Source organism: Pristiophorus japonicus, chromosome 26 (genome assembly GCF_044704955.1).
Source record: "Pristiophorus japonicus isolate sPriJap1 chromosome 26, sPriJap1.hap1, whole genome shotgun sequence".
NCBI lineage: Eukaryota > Metazoa > Chordata > Chondrichthyes > Pristiophoridae > Pristiophorus > Pristiophorus japonicus.
In genome coordinates this window covers 5,713,917-5,737,229 of record NC_092002.1, presented here as the reverse complement: position 1 = coordinate 5,737,229, position 23,313 = coordinate 5,713,917, and the positions used below count along the sequence as shown (strand labels likewise).

The 23,313-nt window shown below is 46.1% G+C and overlaps 1 protein-coding gene across 5 annotated transcripts in view; it reads right to left on the bottom strand.

Moving 5' to 3' along the window:
* sipa1l3 (signal-induced proliferation-associated 1 like 3) overlaps window positions 1–23,313 on the bottom strand; it is a 230,675-nt gene that overhangs the window by 37,043 nt on the left and 170,319 nt on the right. For 4 of the 5 annotated variants that reach the window (XM_070867704.1, XM_070867703.1, XM_070867707.1 and 1 more), the window contains 3 exons: window positions 19,864–19,982; window positions 18,136–18,596; window positions 8,580–8,789 (listed from right to left, as the gene is read on the bottom strand). In XM_070867704.1, coding sequence (XP_070723805.1) covers window positions 8,580–8,789; window positions 18,136–18,596; window positions 19,864–19,982 — 790 coding nt within the window. The remainder of the gene's footprint in view (window positions 1–8,579; window positions 8,790–18,135; window positions 18,597–19,863; window positions 19,983–23,313) is intronic. The other variant, XM_070867706.1, reaches the window with a different exon arrangement.

Here is a 23,313-nt window from a genome sequence, read left to right as displayed (position 1 = left end):
GGATTAAATGTAGTATCTCCAAATTTGCGGATGACACCAAGTTGGGTGGCAGTGTGAGCTGCGAGGAGGATGCTGTGAGGCTGCAGAGCGACTTGGATAGGTTAGGTGAGTGGGCAAATGCATGGCAGATGAAGTATAATGTGGATAAATGTGAGGTTATCCACTTTGGTGGTAAAAACAGAGAGACAGACTATTATCTGAATGGTGACAGATTAGGAAAAGGGGAGGTGCAACGAGACCTGGATGTCATGGTACATCAGTCATTGAAGATTGGCATGCAGGTACAGCAGGCGGTTAAGAAAGCAAATGGCATGTTGGCCTTCATAGCGAGGGGATTTGAGTACAGGGGCAGGGAGGTGTTGCTACAGTTGTACAGGGCCTTGGTGAGGCCACACCTGGAGTATTGTGTACAGTTTTGGTCTCCTAACTTGAGGAAGGACATTCTTGCTATTGAGGGAGTGCAGCGAAGGTTCACCAGACTGATTCCCGGGATGGCGGGACTGACCTATCAAGAAAGACTGGATCACTGAGCTTGTATTCACTGGAGTTCAGAAGAATGAGGGGGGATCTCATAGAAACGTTTAAAATTCTGACGGGTTTAGACAGGTTAGATGCAGGAAGAATGTTCCCGATGTTGGGGAAGTCCAGAACCAGGGGTCACAGTCTAAGGATAAGGGGTAAGCCATTTAGGACCGAGATGAGGAGAAACTTCTTCACCCAGAGAGTGGTGAACCTGTGGAATTCTCTACCACAGAAAGTTGTTGAGGCCAATTCACTAAATATATTCAAAAGGGAGTTAGATGAAGTCCTTACTACTAGGGGGATCAAGGGGTATGGCGAGAAAGCAGGAAGGGGGTACTGAAGTTGCATGTTCAGCCATGAACTCATTGAATGGCAGTGCAGGCTAGAAGGGCCGAATGGCCTACTCCTGCACCTATTTTCTATGTTTCTATCTAGGCCTCACGCTACAGAACTCCTTCTGCCTCTCCACCTTTAAGACCTTCTCTAAAAGCCACCTTTCTGACAAAGCCATTGGCTGCCCCTCTTAATATCTTCTTGATTCGGCGTCTATTTTGGTCTGATGATGTCTCTGTGAAGCGCGTGGGACCTCCTTCTATGTTGAAGTCACTATATAAATGCAAGCTGTCGTTGCTGAACACAAGCACCAATGACGCCAGTTACCAAAGCTGACAGAAGAGCGAGTGTTGCTTTACACCTCAAAATAATTTAAGTGTGCATTAGCGTGGCTCAGTGGTAGCACTCTCGCCTCAGTCAAAAGTTATGGGTTCGAGCCCCAACCCCCAAGACCTGAGCACACAACCTAGACCGACACTTCAGTACAGAACTGAGGGAGTACTGCACTGTCAGGAGGTGCCATCTTTCGGACGAGACATTCAGCAGGCCGGGGCCATTGGAGGGAGCGGCGTGTGGCGGCCCGGAAACCGGCGCGGTCCCGGCCTGCAAGGTCAGCAGCGGGCCAGGGCCATTGGAGGGAGCAGTGTGTGGCGGCAAAGTCAGGTCGCTGATTGCAGTGCGGGCAGGCACTGCAGGAGGGGTGAAGGAGGCAAGAGTTTGTAAAGGGAAGTGACCGGGGCCCAGGAGAGACTCGAGTTTGGGGCCCAGAAGAGACGAGGGCCCAGGGGCAGCACGGGCCAGCCCACACTGCGATATGTGTGCGCACTAGGTCCGTGCAGCAAAGCTGGTCTCCAGTCGTCTTGGGTAACCCTTGCCACTGGACTAAGACCTAGCTCTGTCAAGCCTGTGTTGCTAGTGCGCAATGGCCACCACACGTTAAAAAAATCCACGCACAGGCACCTTCCACCCTTCAGGATGCAGTTCGGGATCTGGAATATTAGGTCCTTTATTGAAACACTTGTGAACTCATCCCTTTTTGGCGCGGCAGCAAGTCATCCTCGCTTCGAGGGACTGCCTATGATGATGATGAGATGTTCAACCGTCAGTCTGCTCGGACAGGTGCAAGAGATCATATGGTACTATTCAATGAGGAGGTTGTTCTCCCCGTCTCCTGTCCAACCTTGTTCCCTTCGCCACCACCAAAAGAGCAACCAATTACCTGGTCCTTAATCTCATTTTGCTGTCTGTTGGCCCAGGTATGTCTGCCACGTTCACCTACATGACCGTGACTGCACCTCCAATCGGTCATTTGCTTTGGGATATCCTGAGGAGAGGCCTCAATTTGACACAAGAAAAAATCTTTTTACCTGGTACTGTGGAGGAGGGTGAAGAAGGGTGAAGAGGGCAGGAGAAAGGGCCTTGAGGCAATTATGCATGGAGAGGAGGCTTGGGATTTCTTGTCCTATAGTCCCTCTCAAAGTCTTCAGTTCTATTCAGTTCATTATATCCCCAGTGTTGCTCATTCTCTCTCTCCCCCCTACAACATGCAATACTTTGCATTAGTCTATTAAATTTCACTTGCCATTTGCATGATCTAAATCCTTTTACACAACATTAATTGCACACCCAATCCCCAGTGAACTTTCTATTTTAGGGATATCTGCACATTTAACAAGCTTACAAATTGTTTCTGCATCCAGATCATTTTATGTAGATAGGGAACACTGAACACCGCAGTGAAAATGTATTATTGCACTTGAAAGTGGAATTTGCTGGTGATTTATAATTTTCCAGTACATTACATTCAGGCAAACATGGGTGCTCATGAATAGTAATTACAGTGCCTTACATACCCCGCCTTTGTGTAACCGAGCCGCTCATCTTGATGCCACACCAGTGGGTCTTCTATAGTTTATTGCTGCACTCATTCCGAGAATGTTTGGCTAATTACTGTGGCTCGTAATTTCAGCCTGCTCCAAGTTAGAGACTTGTTGTGAACAATGAGCTGAATTAAAGCCAAGGCCACGAACCCCAACCCCTCCCACTGACCTCTGTTGTATTGGTGTAGTCACTGACTGCACCACACACACACACACACACACACAAAGTTCCTGCTGCTGACTATTCAATGACCTATTCTGGTCACCGCATTACAGGAAAGATGTGATTGCACTCGAGAGGGTACAGAGGAGATTTACAAGGATGTTGCCTGGACTGGAAAATTTTAGCTATGAGGAAAGATTGGATAGGCTGTGGTTGTTTTCTTTGGAACCGAAGAGGCTGAGGGGAGACCTGATTGAGGTGTATAAAATTATGAGGGGCCTGGATAGAGTGGATAGGACGGACCTATTTCCCTTAACAGAGGGGTCAACAACCAGGGGGCATAGATTTAAAGTAATTGGGGGGAGGTTTAGAGGAGGTTTGAGGGGAAATGTCTTCACCCAGAGGGTGGTGGGGGTCTGGAACTCACTGCCTGAAAGGGTGGTAGAGGCAGGAACCCCACCAGATTTAAAAAGTACTTGGATGTGCACCTGAAGTGCCGTAACCTACAGGGCTACGGACCGTGAGCTGGAAAGTGGGATTAGGCTGGGTAGCTTTTTGTTGGCTGGCACGGACACGGTGGGTCGAAATAGCCTCCTTCCGTGCTGTAAATTTCTATGGTTCTATGTAAAGGTGCCGGTACGTGGATGTTGGGTGAGGGGGGTCATTGGGCTTGCTTACTCTTTATAGCTAACCCAGCAACAATCATCATCTCGGCTTAGATATGAAGAATGGGCCTGGAGACAAGGGCTGCTAGCACTTGTAGAATGGTTTCCAAGCATAAATTATCACCTTCAGAAAGATGAGAGAAAAGCAGAAGGACTTGGGGTGGGGGACGACACATGGAAGGAATTCCCTTTATCTTCCTCCTATCATCTTTCCTCACACTCGCACCACTCCCGGGTCAAGGTTTCAGCCAAGCAATCACACCTCAGCCTCTGCCAATACAGCTCTTGAGAAAGACCACGGGGAGGTTCAGAGAATGTGGTGGGAGTGAGTCACTCTCCAAATTTTCCTTCCAATCCTTGTGGGGAAGAATTCCAGCGTTCACCCAGCCCTTCCCTAATGTTGTTCCTTGAATGGGGAAATCATAATCCTATGGCCTCCCACAGTGGACCACAGCACATCCGAGCAATAACACCCTGTACCGCCCATTCCTGTATTGAGCAATATATTCTTTCACAACTAACGGTGACCACACACACAGCAAAAACAGAATCGCTGGCCACTTGTTGAATGACAGTAAGGCTCTAGATTTGGGATCACTGTACTGCGTTGGAGAGCTGTCGTTTTTTGGCTTGGCATTGCATGTTGGGAAAGTAGACAGAGTCGTTGAATATATTTAAGGCTGAGATAGACAGATTTTTGAACTACAGAGGAGTCGAGGGTTATGGGGAACAGGCAGGAAAGTGGAGTTGAGGCCAAGATCAAATCAGCCATGATCTTACTGAATGGCGGAGCAGGCGCGAGGGGCCAAATGGCCGACTCCTGCTCCTATTTCTTATGTCCCCGTATCATGTGGAAGCAATTATTTGCTGTCAGATCAACAGTGGTGTTTTCCCGACTGACTAGCATAATGAAAACATTTCAGGCAATTCAATCCTTAGGTTCATCCAGGACTAATATCTTTTTACTCTTTTATGCCAGAAAAGTTCTTTCCGGGTTAAACTGGGTTTAAATTTTAAAATATTTTAAAATCAAACAAATATGTTGTTGAGATTATTGATGAAATTATCCTATTCTATGTCTGAAAGCCTTAGCATCCTATCAGGCAGTAAGCAATGATATAAATGTGAATGAAGCGTTTTTAAGATGTCGACTATATCAACATCCACTTAAGACAAAAACAGATTTCATCAATAATAAAACATCAAAATCAGCTGGATGTGTTGCAGGTCAGGTACAGTGATCGAAGGGATGTGAGCTGATTAGGTTAGAGAGAAACCGCAGGCAGGCTGGTCTGTGAATATGCAGCCATTTCCCTTATGCAACTTACTTCGGGATGTTGGCTCTGTACCAGGGACTTAACCTATCGAGCTACATCCTAAATATCCTGCATATGTTAGAAATGCCTAAATATAGGAGTGTAAAGTTCAAACTTTCTGTCCGCTAGGTTTGTGTAAACCACGTGGGTCACTGATCAATGCTAAGCTTGTTAGATCCAAGAATCACGTTCTACAGCAAACACAGCAGGCAGCCATTACACTGTCACAGCAAAAGCCAAAAGTGACACGAACCAGTAAAAGTTGTAACTGGAAAATTCAAATAAGTTGAAGTGACTAAAAGCATCTCAAAATTCAAGTTCTTACAGAATATTTAACAAAGTTAATGTTTTGAGTTTAGCCAAGGCCTGGAATCCTGGGGCTCAATTTATGAGCAGACTGACTTCGAAATCCGATGCCAGGACCTATTCAATTTCAATGTAGGCTTTAAAAAGTTGTCCATCAGCAAATCCACAGGATTCAGTTGCATTGTTTTAAATTTGGAATTGCTCATTTGGAGGACAGCTAGAGGCAGAATCACAATGTTCGCAATTCTCCCACCACTGTTCCAATGTAAGAATTCCCATTTCTTTAAGCTTTTCCAGTAACAAAGGCAGCTTACGTTCCCTTTCACAATTAACGTCAGCCGTGGCTCAGTGGGTAGCACTCTCGCCTCGGAGTCAGGGCGTGAGTTTAAATCCCACTCCAGAGACTTGAGCTCAATCTAGCCGGCACTTCAGTGCAGTGCTGAGGAAGTGCTGCACTGTCGGAGGTGCCGTCTTTCAGATGAGACGTTAAACAGAGGACCTTGCTGTGCTAAAATTGGCTGTCATGTTTCCTATGTTACAACAATGGCTATACGTCAAAAGTATTTAATTGACTGCAAAGCACTTTGGGATGCCAGAGGTCGTGAAAGGCGCTATAGAAAGTCTCTTTCTTTTCAGACTTTATCACCTGGTGTTTAAAGAGGAAATCTTCTCCTCTGGGACTCCTGTCATTAAAGAAAATCAAAAGGCAAAGCAGATTGTCTTTTGGCTTTCCTGTCCACTGCCCCCCATGTCAACTTTTTTTGATAGGGGTTGAAGGGAAGGAGCCAACAGATTAGAACTATTGAGTCCAATCTGCAGTGAGGGAAATGAATCAACACCCAGCTGATATGTCACATCATCATCATAGGCAGTCCCTCGAAGCGAGGATGACTTGCTTCCACGCCAAAAAGGGCTGAGTTCCCAGGTGTTTCAATGAAGGACCTAATATTCCGGATCCTGAACTACAATTCTTCGTCAAATCACAAACGCCAGAGGTCACACCTTGCACACATCAAGGATCACTCTGCGCCAATGCTCTTAGCCAAAAGGCCTAGAGCCACTGCACCGTTTCTGGAAGTACTGCAATACCAGGTTCGTGCCATGGAGGTGGATGGGTCAGGCCCCCCACACACCTCCGTGGAGGTGGATGGGTCAAGCCACCCCACCCACCTATTTCCATCCTGAAGGGTGGAAGATGCCTGTGCTTGGATGTTTTTTTAAACGTGTGGTGACCGTTGCACACCAGTCACCACACAGGCTTGACAGAGCTCGGTCTTGGTCCAGTGGCAAGGACCAGCTGATATAACAAGCTCACTGAATTACTCGAAGACAATAATTTAGCCAGTCATGTTACCTCACTTACACAGGTGGCCACAGTACGTTGTTCAATGGTGGTTACCGAAGCAACGAAGATGGAAATGGAGAAAGGTGGCTTCCATTTTCCTCCCTCACTCCCTCCCTCTGCTTTGTGAAGGGCGCAAACAAGTGGATACAACAGGAACGCAATGACGAACAAGTAGACCGAGATAGGTCAGGGAGACACTGATTAAGGCTACGTGTTTGGAAATATTAACAGAACTAGCTCCTACACGACGTTAAACGGGTTCAATGGGCCGAATGACCTTCTCATTCCATGCTTTCATACAAGGGCTACAGCAAACTCCCTCTCCTCCAAAGTTCCTGAGGTGGGGACAGGCCAACAATTTGAACATTGTTTCAAAAGGCCTCATAATTAGGGTGCAATGGTTTGAGTTTCCAAAACCTGCAACACAAAACCATATGGGTAAATACATTAAATGGCACAAACCAGTCACCAGAAGGCCCCCCCCCCCACCCCAACACCCAAAAAAAACCGAATGAAAGCTAGGAAGAGTGAGGGGGGAGGGGGAGGCTATACAGATGCATAGAGGTTTCCACTCATAGAAAATCCAAGGAAACAAACACAAAAAATGTATTCCTCTTAACTACCATAGGATCCAGAGTAAGGCGAGAAGGAAGCACTTTTTTTTTTTTTAAATCGCAAAACGTAGATGAAAGACCACGGCCTAAACGTCTGGACAGACTGGAGTAGGATTTTGAAAGCCTCGAGATTGCAAGAGGAAGCAAAGTCCGAGGGAAGTTAGAAATTCCACAGTTCTGGAAAAGAATGAATAAAAGCAGAAGACTCCACTGATTCTGATTTTCAACACAGTGGCGACGGAGGGAAGTGGACGAACATGAAAGATGGTGCTCAGGAGGAACAAGCTTGGAGAAGCAAGAACGTAATAAATATCAGTGAAGCAGAGAGAGACAAAAAAGGTTCTGACGGAAGAGAAGTTGAACGTTAGAGGGGGGGTTTGCCCATCAGATAATCTTGTATCTTGTCCACGATATCAAGAGGTGCAGGAGTAGACTTCCTCCAGATCTAACCAAGTCTTGGAAGGTCTTGAGCATTATAGAAAGCCAAAACTATCGCGGGGCACAAAAGGGACTGAGATTTTTGGAGGCAGTTTTAGCAATGGCATAAGATGGGAGTTTTGCATTCAAAATTAGAAAGGAGTGTGTGAAGCCAAAAAATGTCAATTAATGAATGTTACCGCGGCGGTTGCAATTTACATTTGTTGCAGTAGCACGCATCAAATCCAGCGGAAAGTAGAGGCCGAAACCTGGCTCCCCAGCCTCAGTCACTGCTGCTTTCCCATAACCTGGCGAGGCCCCGGAGCAGCCCTTGGCTGAGAGCAGCCCTCGATGACACTCCTGGTCTCTCTGTCGGGCAGGCACTCGGCCAGGGCTCAGCTCCTTCTAAACGGGAGACCGGGCACTCAAGGCGTAGGCGACCACAGTGCCTGTGTCTGTATTCTTTGTGGCACGGAAACTTTCTGAACAGGAAATCAATCAGGTCCGATTGAACAGGCTAGGAGCTCTTTTCCCTGAAAAAGTGAAGGCTGAGGGGGTGACCTGATAGAGGTCTTTAAGATTACGAAAGGGCTTGATAGAGTAGAAGTAGAGATGATGCTTCCACTTACGAGGTGAGCAGAATTGGAGCCATAAATATAAGATAGTCACTAATAAATCCAACAGGGAATTCAGGAGAAAATTCTTTACTCCAAGTGGTGAGAATGTGGAACTCACTGCCACAGGGAGTGGTTGAGGCAAATAGTATCGATGCATTTAAGGGGGAAGCCGGACAAACACGAAGGAAGAAAGGAGCAGAAGGACATACTGATAGGGTGAGATGAAGTAAGGGTGGGAGGAGGCTCGTGTGGAGCATAAATACCGTCACAGACCTGCTGGGCTGAATGGCCCGTTTCTGTGCTGTACATTCCATGTTTTAAAGTGTTAAGTGCAAAATCAAAGAAGCCCTAAGCTGGTGGCAAAAGGTTGAGCTCCAATCTGCTCATGACAAGACTCCTACGTTTTTGATTCTGTGAATCCGGATGGTCGGCTCGGGGTACTGGCTGCTTTTTTCCACCCAGTTGGGCACATATTCTTCACATTCTGATAGGAGTAGAAAGATTTGGGGGCAGAGGCCGAGAGCTGAGAGCATGATGTCGGTGGCTGAGACACTTCCGGAGGTGGGGTCTTGTACATGTGAGGGGGCTGTTCCGGTCTGTAACTTAGAGTGCTGGAAAAACAAAATTAAAAATAAATAAAAATGAGCAAACAATAAGAAAAAATAAATCAAGTTATTCGTAAATCCCGCCCGTTCGTTCCCCTTCCATCTTCTCTCCTCTCCTGAAGGTCGCGGCTCATTTTCCGGGAACGCTAACACAAGTGCACTTCCCTCAAAGCCTCCCTGATAAAGTGCAACATCCCCACCAACACCTGGGAGTCCCTGGCCAAAGACCAGTCCACCCTAAGTGGAGGAAGTGCATCCGGGAGGGCGCTGAGCACCTCGAGTCTCGTCGCCGAGAGCGTGCAGAAACCAAGCACAGACAGCGGAAGGAGCGTGCGGCAAACCAGTCCCACCCTCCCCTTCCCTCAACCACTGTCTGTCCCACCTGTGACAGGGACTGTGGTTCTCGTATTGGACTGTTCAGCCACCTAAGGACTCATTTTAAAAGTGGAAGCAAGTCTTCCTCGATTCTGAGGGACTGCCTATGATGATGTACCTTGTCAATCTTGGTATTCTTCACACGTGAACTTGAACACAGCTATTCAATAGCGAGCCCCCACCCCCCCCCATCCCGTGCCCCGCCCCAAGAACTGGGCTGAGACAGAGCAAGCTCACTTCACGTGGGGCCTGCTTCTGTCGCCAGTCTTGCTCAGTTGATAGCAGACTGGCCCAGAGTCAGAAAGTTGTGCATTCACACCTCACTCCGAGGCTCGGGCACGTGAACTTGGCTGACGTGTCACACGGTGCACGACTCGGCGAGTGCTGCATTGTCACGGGTGCTCAGCACTGTGCACAGTGCGGGGAGGTCCCCGAACATCCTGTTCAACATTCTTCCCTCAACCGCCAGAGACAGGCCCCACTGGCCATTCATCGAATGGCAGCTTTTGGCTTCTTGCTGTCTGCATTTATCTACATTACAGTTACTGTACTTAAAATAATTCACTGCAAATAAATAACTTTTGTGACCGTATAAAGTTACATGAATTTAAGTCTTTTTTTCTTTAAAAAAAATGCTTTTGTCCCCTTGAAGAAAATACAGAATCACGTGAATAAAAATGAAGTTACGTACAAAGATAAAATAATGACATAAGATAGGAATCTTATGTGCACTGGATGAACCAACTGGCTGGTTGGAGACGGAGGCACCATATATAATGAGGATCATTTGATCCCTTAAAGGCAGAGAAAGGAGATCACGATCCCACCAGTCTAGATTGAATTCAAACTCGGGTAAAATTCCCCACACATTGCACCAAGCACCTTGCCACTTAGAGAGTGTGAAGAGAATATCAAGATTCACAATTTCAGCAAACTAGCTGAAGATTTGTTTTCTCACTGAACTGATCTTGGAGCGTTTTACAGCGGCACTCGCTCATTTACCTCTGTGTAACAAGATTTAATTTGGTCATTGCTCACTGATTTGAGCAGCAGAAATAGTGGGCCACTTCACGTGGGGCCTGCTTCTGTCGCCAGTCTTGCTCAGTTGGTAGCAGACTGGCCCAGAGTCAGAAAGTTGTGCATTCACACCTCACTCCGAGACTCGGGCACGTGAACTTGGCTGACGTGTCACACGACGCACGACTCTGCGAGTGCTGCATTGTTGCACCTCCGACCAAATTTTTCTCACGAAAGTACCTGGTGGTCCCGGAGGAACGAACCCTTCCGGTTTGAGGCATAGCTACACAGCCCAGTGCAGAGGCCCATGCATCCCAGGAACGTAAGCGCATCCTGGGATCACGTGGGCCTGGATCGACCAATCACAATGTAATATGCTCATCGATAATAATGGCGAGTTCCGTTTGTACAAGCGCCCATCACCATCGATGAGAATACCCTCCAAAACACAAACACAATAATTAAAAAATACACCTCGCATATTTTAAATTAATTGAAACTGAATTAAATCAAATGTTTTAGGAAATAAAATTATTTCTTTGAAAATGTTTTAAAAATGTTTTAATAGGGTTAAAAATAATGGACAGGGCTTTTAATATAATATTTTATTTTTCTATCTTTTAAAACTCATGCGCTGGTAAAAGCTGGCCTTACTTGATGGACATTCGCTGGGCAAATCAGCCAAATCTTCGCCCGCAAAGACCCTTCTCCCGGGGATGCACGCGATCTGACAAAATAAATGTTGACAGTTCGCAAGTGGTGGATTTCGCACATCGCACGCACCCGGAGAGGCCGCAATTTTAGGGCCACTATTAGGTTTGACCCCGAGGTAAACCTGTTCGTTAACTCGTTCCTTCCTAGGGCTAAGCTTTGCACTCCATGTTGGAGAGCACAACTTCACTGGGTGTAAAATCTCCTTACTGGCGACCGAAACACTAACCAAAAAAATGACGGTTGACAGTATTAGCGGACAAAAGATCAGCAAGCTTCAAGTTCGAAAGACATTCCTTTTGTCAGCTGTTTTAAGTCAAGCATCAACTGATTTGCTTAAAATGGGTTAATGCCTCGAAAATAGCGAAGGAGAATCATTGAAACTCATTCACCATTTGTCTGCGGCATGCATTAACAGTAATTTACTTACAAACTTACAGGTAATTTATAGTAAACTCTATTTTTAGGAACGAAAAAAGCAAGTGTGCACTCTTTCACGGAGTGTAAACTCCCAGGCAAGGGCCTTTTATTTCATTAAGCAGCTCTGGCGAAAGATTATACCGCCAAATTTGGAGGTCACAAGAACCTGGACAAAACACCAGGATTTTCTATCCTCTGTCCTTGCAATATTCCCTTATTAAAATGAATGGGTAGAACATCAGGGGCTGATGAGCACAGTAGTGGGTGGCCTGCAGCAATGCAGAGCCAAGATTGTTAGATATTTGGCAGCCGGATAAAGCTTCAGTGATACAAGCACGAGGGAGAACTGTGGCAAAGTATGATCTACAGGGATTAAGTGGAGGATCTGCATGGTGGGCACTGGCCATTGCAAGGTAAGCACAGCAGTGATACAAGTCACATTTACCGACAGTCAATTCCTCGCAAATGCTCCAATGTTATTGACCAAGTTACTGATCTAATTACTTACTTAGTTTGCAGTGCTGCTATTAAGGTTTCAGCATCACAAAAAACACAAATCAAACATAATGGCGAGTGAGAGAAATTTCACCTGCAGCTCGTGGGTAAAGTATTGCTGCGGGCAGCAGGGATCGCCTGGTTTGAGATGATGAATTAAGTGCATCACACAAGAGGTGTATGGGCTCAATATTGAAGCACGTTAGCTTAAATATGTCCCTCTCTCAGCCAGCAACAACACTGGTTTGTATTCAAAATCTCATGGCGACTGCTTATTAGGAAATTTCCCCAGCGGCCCAGTGGCAAGCTAATGCGAATCATTCATATTTGCAGGGGTTTATTATAATAAATTGCATTACTGGCTCCCTTGCGATAAACGAGCCAGACTTCACATCGAACCCTGGCCAAGTTAGATGTTTTAAAAAAAAAACGCACCAGTCAGCATCCAGGATTGGGGGGTTTGCCATTTCCTAATTCGTACAATAAAGAACAAAGACTAATTTTCTCCCGACCTCAACAAAGTCAGTCTTCTCCAGCCAGGAGAGATGAATTGCTGGAGTCCGAACAGGTTACATTGTGGCACGAAAAAGATCAAAAGTGTGACTTGATTTAAGTGATCGAGAGGGGAGAGTGAGAGAGAGAGAGAGAGAGAGAGAGAGAGAGAGAGAGAGAGAGAGAAAAAGAGGGGAAATGAAAGAAGTTGCATTTCAATAGTGCCTTTCACTGCCCCAGGATGTCCCAAAGTACCATACAGCCAATTCTGCACTTTTTTTTTGAAGTGGAGTCACTAATGTAATGTAGGAAACTCAGCAGCCAATTTGCACACAGCAGGCTTCCAGATAATAATCAGTTAATCTGTTTTTAGTGATGCTGGTTTAAGGATAAGTCGGCCAGGACTCTGGGGATAACTCCTCTGCTCTTCTTTGAAATAGTGCTCAGAGATCTTTTATATGTACCCGAGAGTGCAGATCGGGCCTCGGTATAATGTCTCATCCAAAAGAAGTCAGCATTCCTTCAGTACTGCACTGGGAGTGCCAGCCTAGATTTTGAACTCAAGTCTCTGGAGTGGGACTTTGAACCCACCATCTTCTGACTCAGAGGAGAGAGTGCTACCACTGAGCCACAGCTGACACAAGTAGCGATTTAATTGAAAGTACTTCCAGCAGTTATCTGACGATCACAAAGACAACATGGAATCACCACTCATCATTCATCATCTCATAGGCAGTCCCTCAGGATCGAGGAAGACTTGCTTCCACTCTTAGCATGAGTTCTTAGGTGGCTGTACAGTGCAATACGAGTGGGACAGATAGTGGTTGAGGGAAAGGGAGGGTGGGACTGATTTGCCGCACGCTCTTTCCGCTGCCTGCGCTTGATTTCTGCATGCTCTCGGCGACGAGACTCGAGGAGCTCAGCGCCCTCCCGGATACAGGTGTCAGTTGGGATGTCGCACTTTATCAATCACCAAAGCATTTTTAAATGACAAAGTAAAAGCTCCAGTCATCTGGTTTAGTTTCTCAACATTCATCAAGTCCATTCACGTGTCCTATATCTCCATACAGCAATTCTCAGAGAACATGTCAATTCCTTTGGAGGTTTTTAGTGTTGCTTAAATATGGATTATTGTGCACAGTTTTGGTCTCCTTACCTAATGAGGGTAAACATGGGCTCTTGAACAAGGAGTTTCATTTCACCTTCATTGAGAAAACTCCTGACAGCACAAACCTACTGGTACAGTTACCATCTCCAAAGGCCATCCAAGCCCCAAAGGCAATGCAGTGGAGGTGTTTGAGGGAAGTAGTACGAGGAACAATGATGAACTGGGATTCCTCAACCTCAAGGTGGGGACTATGAGATCACCCATAGGATGGAGAGTAAACGGGAAACATTTAGGCACGAGACTAATAGGCGCGTGTTTCGTGTTGTGAAGGGTAAATTTAGAGCAGACAACAATGATGTCTGGGTCATCATGAAACGCAGTGAGTTGCTAAAAAAACAGCTAGATACTGCAGTGGGAAAATGGTCGGCTGGTGGATCAAATGGGCTGAAGGGCCTTCTTCATCCGAACCCAAATTGTGAAATTCCACTTCTAAGAGGAGCTCACAAAACCACATCAACTGGCTCCAGACCCTAGAATTCACACATCAAACTCTTGTAGTTTGAGGTAAACACCGTCTTCTTAGAACACAACTTTGGTACTATCTGAAATGCACAGAGGAAAGGGAACTAGAGCTAAAAGTGAGAGTTTGATCAAGGTTTTTTTCTTCCCCCCCCCACCCCCGCATCCCCCATCCCCCCATTAATGAATGAAACTTCACAGCACAGGAACAGCTCCAAGGATTGATGCTGTGCCTCAATCGAACGCCTTTTGTTCAGGAAGTGTGTCTCAATTACAGTTGACCACAGTTCTAAAGACTTCCGACAGCCTTTCTGTGATCCGATGGATATCAAATAGACTTAAGTTACCGTGCCTCCAGTGAAATTCTAAATTGTGTCATTCTTGGATAGATGAAGGTGCATGCTCCTGAACATGTACCAGGGGTTGTCAGCAGCTCTAAAATTTACCTCAAGTTTTTCAGACTTTGGTAATACGAACAACCCCTTTCTTTTTAAATGAAAAGATTACGTCTTACATCAAACTCATTTATTTTTAAATGACAAAGTAAAAGTTCCAGTCATCTGGTTTAGTTATTCATGTGTCCTACAGCTCTACACAGCAATTCTGAGAGTGAACACATCACTTCATTTGAGGTTTACAGTGTTGCCTAAAGATGCACAGTTTTGGCCTCCTTACCCAAGGAAGCATATACTTGCCATTGAGGGAGTGTAACGAACGTTCAGCAGACTGATTTCTCAGATGGAGAATAACCACTATGCTATTGTACCCCTAGGTTACATTTACACAACAAGTTTAGCATTGGTGAGACGTGTTTTCAGCTTTGTACCAACGCTAAAGTGGAGTAGTGTAAATTGGGTTTTTAAGGCCAGAGGTGACTCAAGTGAAATGGAACAAGTCTCTCTCCTCCAGCAAGTCTTGCTCTGCTTCACTCCGCTGTCAGGTCACGTCCCGACACCCAAATTCAAGTTGGATTTCCACTAACTGTAGGCCAAAGCAAAGCCAAAACCACTTCACACTGGCGCTACAGTGGTATGAATGCACCTCAAGTTAACTCTCCTTTTGTACATCAGCCGACGCAATCATTTACAGTTACAGCACACCGTTAATGTAGAAATCAACCTGCGGCAATTCACCGAAACAAAATGGATGCTGAGCACAAAAGGTTTGGCGGGGGGGGGGGGGGGGGAAAGACGGGGGAAAATGACCAAAAGCATGATCTAAAAGACTTAAAGGTGGAGGGAAGTTGTCTATTGGTCTAGACTTGTAAAAAAAAATGCTTTTTAAAATAAAATTATTCATAATAAATTAATTTTTTAAATTATACAAAGCTTTCCTTTTTTAGGTGTGAACTCAGACGAAAACAATGGTGCACCTCCCGAACTCCCTGTAATGAATCATTCCACTGGATGAGGTCACAGCGTTAGTCAATAACCTGAAGTGCATAGAAGAGATTTAATGTACATCGCAGCCCGCCGATCCTGGTGTAAGCATCAATTATCAGCTACTTTGGCCAATGAGGATTTATAACTTTGGGTTTCAAGCCAGTTTTGAAAGTTTGCTGCTTGCAAGGCTGTGGTAAGCACAGTGCAGGAGTGCTTCAATACATTGTACATCCAATTTGTTTGTGCCCACATTTCCAAGCATAGCTTGTGCACGTCTGGTCTTGCAAGTTTTGGTCAAACTAGCTCAATCCAGGTGCATTTTGCAGTCTCCGTGCACGCTAGGTAACAAACTGAAGACCAACATTCAGCAGACCGTCCCATTCTTCCGCAGAATAGGATTTGAATAAACCAGAAACTGAGTGCTGCACCACACTACTAGTAGCTGGGAAAGTCTTGGCCAATATTTATCCCTCAACCATCACTAAAAACAAATGATCTGGTCATTATCACATTGCTGTTTGTGGGAGCTTGCCGTGTGCAAATTGGCTGCCGCGTTTCCCACATTACAACAGTGACGACACTCCAAAAGTGCTTCTATAAAAGTATTTTGGGTCGTCCTGAAGTTGTGAAAGGTGTTGTAGAACTGCAGGTATTTCTTATAAATATTTCCCAATAATTAATTGTGGACCAAATTGGTAAACTTCTGATGGTTAATTTACAGCAAACGAGCCGCTAAGGTGGACATCAACTACAAACAGAGTGCGGGTCAGTGCTTATCCGAACAAAGAACCACAGAAATTTACGGCACAGGAGGCGGCATTTCGGCCCATCGTGTCCACACGGGCCGACAAAGCAATCCAGCCTAATCCCACTTTCCAGCTCTCGGTCCGTAGCCCTGTAGTAGTTTACGGCACTTCAAGTACTTTTTAAATGCAGTGAGGGTTTCTGCCTCTATCACCCTTTCAGGCAGCGAGTTCCAGACCCCCATCGCCCTCAGGGTGACTTCTGCTGCCACTAGGAAAACTTAAATGAAATGAAACCATGTCACCACTCTGAAGCAGCGGTTATGAAAATAAATGGCAGTCATTTTGAACTTTGCAGTTGTAGTTCAGTGGTCACAAAGGGCAGGGGAAATACAGCAACAGTCCACATGGGAGATCACTGTTGGCACAGAAGCGGTATAAAGCAGAATAAAATTCAGTTCAAACTGAAGCTACACACATTATAAATAGACGACGGGAGTGAATTACAAGGCTGTAATCTGACCCTGTGGTTCAAAATGTTTTACTAGTAATTTAGATTAGCTCTTGATTAGGTCACAGTAATACCTAGATAGCAAGCATTCTCCACAGAACAAGTACTGGGCAATGTATTTCTTTGCAATTACAAGGTTTTTCCCCCCGACGTTACAAGGTATGAACACTCTTGCCAACATATTTGAGCTCCAGGGCAGGCAGCTCTCCGACCACTTTAGCTGCCAAAAGAGAAACGAGTTTAAGGAAACTATATTTCAGTTCATGACCACCGGACGTCTCAAAGCGCTTTACGGCCAATGAAGTACTTTTGGAGTGTAGTCACTGTTGTAATGTGGGAAACACAGCAGCCAATTTGCGCACAGCAAGCTCCCACAAATAGCAATGTGATAAAGACCAGACCATCTGTTTAGTGATGTTGATTGAGAGATAAATATTGGTCGCAGGACACTAAGGATAACTCCCCTGCTCTTCTTCAAAATAGTGTCATGGGATCTTTTTACATCCACTCGAGAGCAGACGGGGCCTCGGTTTAATGTCTTATCTGAAAGACGGCCGCTCTGCGCGGCGCTCCCTCAGCACCGCCCCTCCGACAGCGCTGCGCTGCCTCAGCACCGCCCCTCCGACAGTGCGGCGCTCCCTCAGCACCGCCCCTCCGACAGTGCGGCGCTCCCTCAGCACCGCCCCTCCGACAGTGCGGCGCTCCCTCAGCACCGCCCCTCCGACAGTGCGGCGCTCCCTCAGCACCGCCCCTCCGACAGTGCGGCGCTCCCTCAGCACCGCCCCTCCGACAGTGCGGCGCTCCCTCAGCACCGCCCCTCCGACAGTGCGGCGCTCCCTCAGCACCGCCCCTCCGACAGTGCGGCGCTCCCTCAGCACCGCCCCTCCGACAGTGCGGCGCTCCCTCAGCACCGCCCCTCCGACAGTGCGGCGCTCCCTCAGCACCGCCCCTCCGACAGTGCGGCGCTCCCTCAGCACTGCACTAGGAGTGTCAGCCTAGATTTTATTTGTGCTCAAGTCTCTGCAACCTTCTGACTCAAAAGGCGAGAGAGCGACCTACTGAGCCACAGCTGACCCGATGCAAGTTTAGGATGCGTGAGCTTGCCTTTATGAAGACCGTGTTGGCCCACACCTTCCACAGGGCACACAATGATGTCCTCCATCAACCAGCACCCAAGGTCTCTCCACCTTTCATACCATCCACGTGAATCAAAAATGCATTAATATCTTCTCACTAATATGTCACGTAAGTGGCCACTCTTCAATTCTAGTCTGGACAACAAGCACAGACGGGCAACACTGACTATGCAAGGCACCGCAGGCAAGCTCGATCTTGTCTGCGCTTGTCATCCACATAGGATGGGTCATTAGAAAGCAATTGGCATCAGGGGCCCTGGCTAATGTTTTCTTTCTCCCCAAATAGAGACCAAGTGCAGCCCCTCGACTGAGCTCAGCGCCATCCGAGATCTCAACCCTGAACCTTCCGCTTGGCCTCCAAGCAGGCAGCGTGCCTTCACTCACTTTCCAGCACTCTATGCTTTAATTTCTTACGTCTGGGTTAGAAAGAAGGTTCGTTTTACCTGGGATGCAGGCTGTCGTTGTCGCTATTCATACAGAAGCCCGTGTTGATGCTGTTGGAAGGGCCGCAGATTTTCATCCTGTATCCTTTGCTTTGGCCGTTGCTGTTGAGTGTTGGTGACGAGTCCCTCCTCTTCTCCATGTGAGGAGGCGTCCGGTCCACCACCCGGTTGCTGTAATCCTGCAGTCCGCAGTAGGTGGCCGAGGTCTGCATCGATTTCTGGGGCTTCTCTCTCCGAGGTGCTTGTCGCACAGTCTTGGCCGCCGCCATGGCTGAAGCAAATGGACTGGATGCGTAAAGGGTGGTGTCAATGCCGCTGTCACTGGATGCTCCTTTCACCGAGGCCTCGAGGTCAATCTCCATGTGCTCGATGTTGTCAAACCATCTTTCATCACTGTGGCTGCTGGAGGCATTGCTGGACAGAGTATTGCTGCTGGACTGGCTGGAGTAATGGGCATCGCCCTGTTGAGAGGCAGACACAGAATTAGAATCAGAACTACACACCGCGCAGTGCCCTTGGAGAAGGCTCAATGTAGACAGCCCGACAGACAGCTATTTCAGCTTGCAGACAAAGGACAGGGGCTTTCCGTTTCCATGCTCACCAGCTGCAATTTTCCACCCATTAAAAAGTGAGTGGGTGGGAAATTGCGGACTGCAGAGCTCGGAAGTGGAAGACCCCAGACGACAGCTCCAGGAGCTTAAAGGCAGACAGTGATTTTTTTTTAAAATCACAAATCCTTCAACAGGGTGACTGCAGTTTTGGGAAAGTGTGGAAGTACAAAATCTAAATCAGGGCATTCAGATTTATACTCCAGGATGGATTGAAGTTTATGGCTCATTTAGTGTGCTGCATGGTGTGGAACTAAGTCCTATTGACCAAAAAGGTGCTGGGATTGAATTAAGACAACCTCAGTAAAGCTAGTAATAAAGACATTGCAATGAGCACCCATACCGAGGATAATTACAGGACTCCAACAGCTGACTGCTATCAAGGCATTATTGGTGAAAGGCACGTGTGTGTATCAGTCAAGGACAGAATTATCAAGGCCCTCCGAGCTAAAATAGTCTTTCAACATTCGCTGTACAGGGTAACACATGAGCCACATTGGTATAGATATCTAGCAGCAGTGCTCTGTACAATCAATGCCTTCAGAGAAGAGGCCGGGGCAGTTATATAGCGCCTTTCAAGACATCAGGACATCCCAAAGCACTTTACAACCAATAAAGTACTTTGGAGTGTAGACACTGTTGCAATGTGGGAAATGTGGCAGCCAATTTGCATACAGCAAGCTCCCACAAACAGCAATGTGATGACCAGAGAAGCTGTTTTATTGATGTTGGCCAGGACACGGGGGATAACTTCCCCGCTCCTCTTCAAAATAGTGGCCATGGGTCTTTTATGTCCACCTGAAGTAGACGGGGCCTCGGTTTAACATCTCGTGGCGTCTCAGACAGTGCACCGCTCCCTCAGCACTGCAGTTTCAGCTAAGATTTTTGTGCCTGGAGTGGGTCTTGAACCTTCTGACTCAGAGGCAAGGGTGCTGCCCACTGAGCCACGGCTGACACCTTGTTCTTGAGAAATAGCCATGTTCTCTGATAAGAGGATCACATCAAAGAGAATGTGGTATCTTTTAATGCAGTTGACAATGGCAATTTGACAGAACAGGTCAGACAGAGAATGGTTTGACAGGACAACATGCAGTTAGACTATGGAAATAATGAGACTTACTTTGGCATGCCTGTTGGGGGAATCTTTGCCTGCTAGCTCTTGTCTTGGGAGGCGTTTATTGATGTTGTTTCCAGAGGTTGAGTAAACTTTGGACACTGTTGGTACATGCCATAAAGGCTCTGAAATTAAAGAATTACAATTTGTAATTATAGTAACACTTTATTAACACAAATAGTTTGCAAAGGCGGCAGATGATTTCCAACTTCAGAAGGCTGTAATGGCGCCTTTTGCTCTTGCCAACTGAAAATGATTCAGTAGCCAGCACAGAAGTGGTGAATCTATTAGGCTCCCCGAATACAGATTTTTTGGAACCAATTATGTCTTTTGTCCTTGCCTCCTCTTGAGGGCTAAGCTATGGCTCCACAGGTGCTGGAGGCCCACTAGTGCTCTCATTCCAGCGATCGTTCACGATGCGGGAGCTCAGACAGTGAGTCTGGGCAGGCCATTTAACTGTGGAAGACCTCACGGGATTGGAATGCAAGTGAGGAAGTGATGCTTCAGTTGTACAGATCGGTGGGTCAGACCCTGTCTGGAGTACTGCGCTCAGTTTTGGGCAAGGAACCACAGGAAAGATATACTGGCCTTGGTGGAAGTACAGCACAGATTCACCAGAATGATACTGGGATTTCAAGTTAAATTAAGAGGACAGGTTGCATAAACTTGACTTGTATTCTTTGAGTTTGGAGGTTGAGGGTCATTAAAGGGACTTGATAAGGAGATACAGAATAAACTATTTCCTCTGGTATGGGGCACAATCTTAAAATTAGAGCTAGGCCTTTCAAGAGTGAAATGAGAAAACACTTTTTTCACAGCAAGGGCAATGGGTATCTGGAACTCTCTTTTCCAAATGGCTCGGAGTCAATTAATGTTCTCAAGATTAGGATCGATAGATTTTTGTTAGGTAAGGGCATCAAGGTATGTGGAGCGATGGTGGTTAATGGAGTTGAGGTATAGATCAGCCATTGAATGGTGAGACAGGCTCAAGGGGCTGTATGGCCTGTTCCTGTTGCTACGTTCTCAACTGATGTCTACACACGTGCACTTTTCTGACTGATGTTTAACCCTAGGGGTATCAGGTCCTTTCTGACACATCAACCATGTCAGCATGGCCATGTGCAGTTTTACTTTATTCATTCACAGGATGTGGGCATTTATTGCCCATCACAAATTGCCCTCAAACAAGTGGCTTATCATTTCAGAGGGCAGTTAAGAGAGTCATATTGTGGGATCTGGCATCAGATATAGGCCAGACCAGATAAGGACGGCAGATTTAATTCCCTAAAAGGACATTAGTGAATCCAATAGGTTTTTATGACAATCCGATAGTTACATGGTAGCAGTCTTTTTAATTCCAGATTAATTTATTAACTGCATTTAAATTCCCCAGCTGCTGTGGTGGATTTGAACGGACGTCTCCAGACCTCGGGATTACTAGTCCAGTAACATAACCACTATGCTACCGTACCCTCATTGGACAGCCGCCAACATTGGCAGTCGAACATCACATCTCAAAAATGTAGGGCTGCCAGCACCAGTGGTACCCCAGGATGAACGAGTGTTTTCAAGGGGGGGGGGGGGGGGGGGGGGGGGGAAGAGGAAGAGCAGGGGAAAAGAGCAAGCCTGAAAGCTTGTAATGTATGCACTTGTGAGCATGCTCACAGGTTAGTAGAGCTGTTGAGTTGGCAGTGGCTTAGCCAGTCACGTGATGTTCACAAGAATCAATAAAACCCCAGCCAGTTGGGTTCAGGGGATCCATGTTGGGGCAGGTGGTTGCGAGCCTGGTGGATGAACTGGTAATGTGTAGTGTGATTGTTAAACCTTTGTTAATAAACCAGCTAGTTCTTAATAGCAATGTGTTGCTATGTATTCTGCAGCGAAGAACCCATGAAGCAAATACATTACACAGCTAAAGAACATCCATAATATATAATAAAAGTCTCAAATGGAGCAAGTATAATTAGGACTGGCAATTAAGGGGTTAAGGTCATTGTACAAAGGACGACTGCAGCTGGAGAGGGAGTCGAGGGTATTTCACCAGCTCCAACCACAACAGCATAAGCAGCTTTCCCCAGACATCACAACACATGGGCCACACACAGTTCCATCAGCATTAATTAAAGAAAACCAAAATCTCGGTGTGTTTTTTGTAAAAAAAGCAGCAAACCCTTCTTTATAAAACCTCCCCATACAAACAGACGCGATCAGATTTAACCGCTGTCAATAACATGATCCACAAGAGATCTTCTCAAACCTCAACGTTCTGCAGTTTAAACACAGCTGTCCCGGTCAGATGTTATTATTGTTGAATTAAAGCCAGAGAAGAGATGTAATCGAATACAAAACAAACCCTTCCTTACATCCAACTAGCTTACCGTACTTACTGAGTGAAAAGGAGCAGCGTGAGGGTGGTAACGAAACAACTAAACACAATATTCTCTTGTGGTTGCTAATGCACAAATGCGTAGCGTATTGAAAAGACTCCAGTACAGTGTGATCTTTTCAGCGAAAGCTATTGTTGACAGACTGGGCTAGCTTATCTCTGCATAGCCTCACAATTGCACTTATTACACTATTTCAAAATGGTGACTATATATTTTTTTCCAAAATCCTTTGAAAGGCTCTACCATATACGGGGTTGTTTCTTAGAACAGTATGTTACAGAACCTACAAGGGAGCAAGCTATCTTAGATCTGGTCCTGTGCAATGAGACAGGAATAATAAACTATCTCCTAGTAAAAGATCCTCTCGGAATGAGTGATCACAGTATGGTTGAATTTGTAATACAGATTGAGGGTGAGGAAGTAGTGTCTCAAACGAGCGTACTATGCTTAAACAAAGGGGACTACAGTGGGATGAGGGCAGAATTGGCTAAAGTAGACTGGGAACACAGACTAAACGGTGGCACAATTGAGGAACAGTGGAGGACTTTTAAGGACCTCTTTCATAATGCTCAACAAAAATATATTCCAGTGAAAAAGAAGGGCGGTAAGAGAAGAGATAACCAGCCGTGGATAACCAAGGAAATAAAGGAGAGTATCAAATTAAAAACCAATGCCAAGGTTAGTGGGAAACTAGAAGACTGGGAAAATTTTAAACGACAGCAAAGAATGACTAAGAAAGCAATAAAGAAAGGAAAGATAGATTACGAAAGTAAACTTGTGCAAAATATAAAAGCAGATAGTAAAAGCTTTTACCGATATATAAAATGGAAAAGAGTGACTAAAGTAAATGTTGGTCCCTTAGAAGATGAGAAGGGGGATTTAATAATGGGAAATGTGGAAATGGCTGAGACCTTAAACAATTATTTTGCTTCGGTCTTCACAGTGGAAGACACAAACCATGCCAAAAATTGCTGGTCACAGGAATGTGGGAAGGGAGGACCTTGAGACAATCACTATCACTGGGGAGGTAGTGCTGGACAGGCTAATGGGACTCAAGGTAGACAAGTCC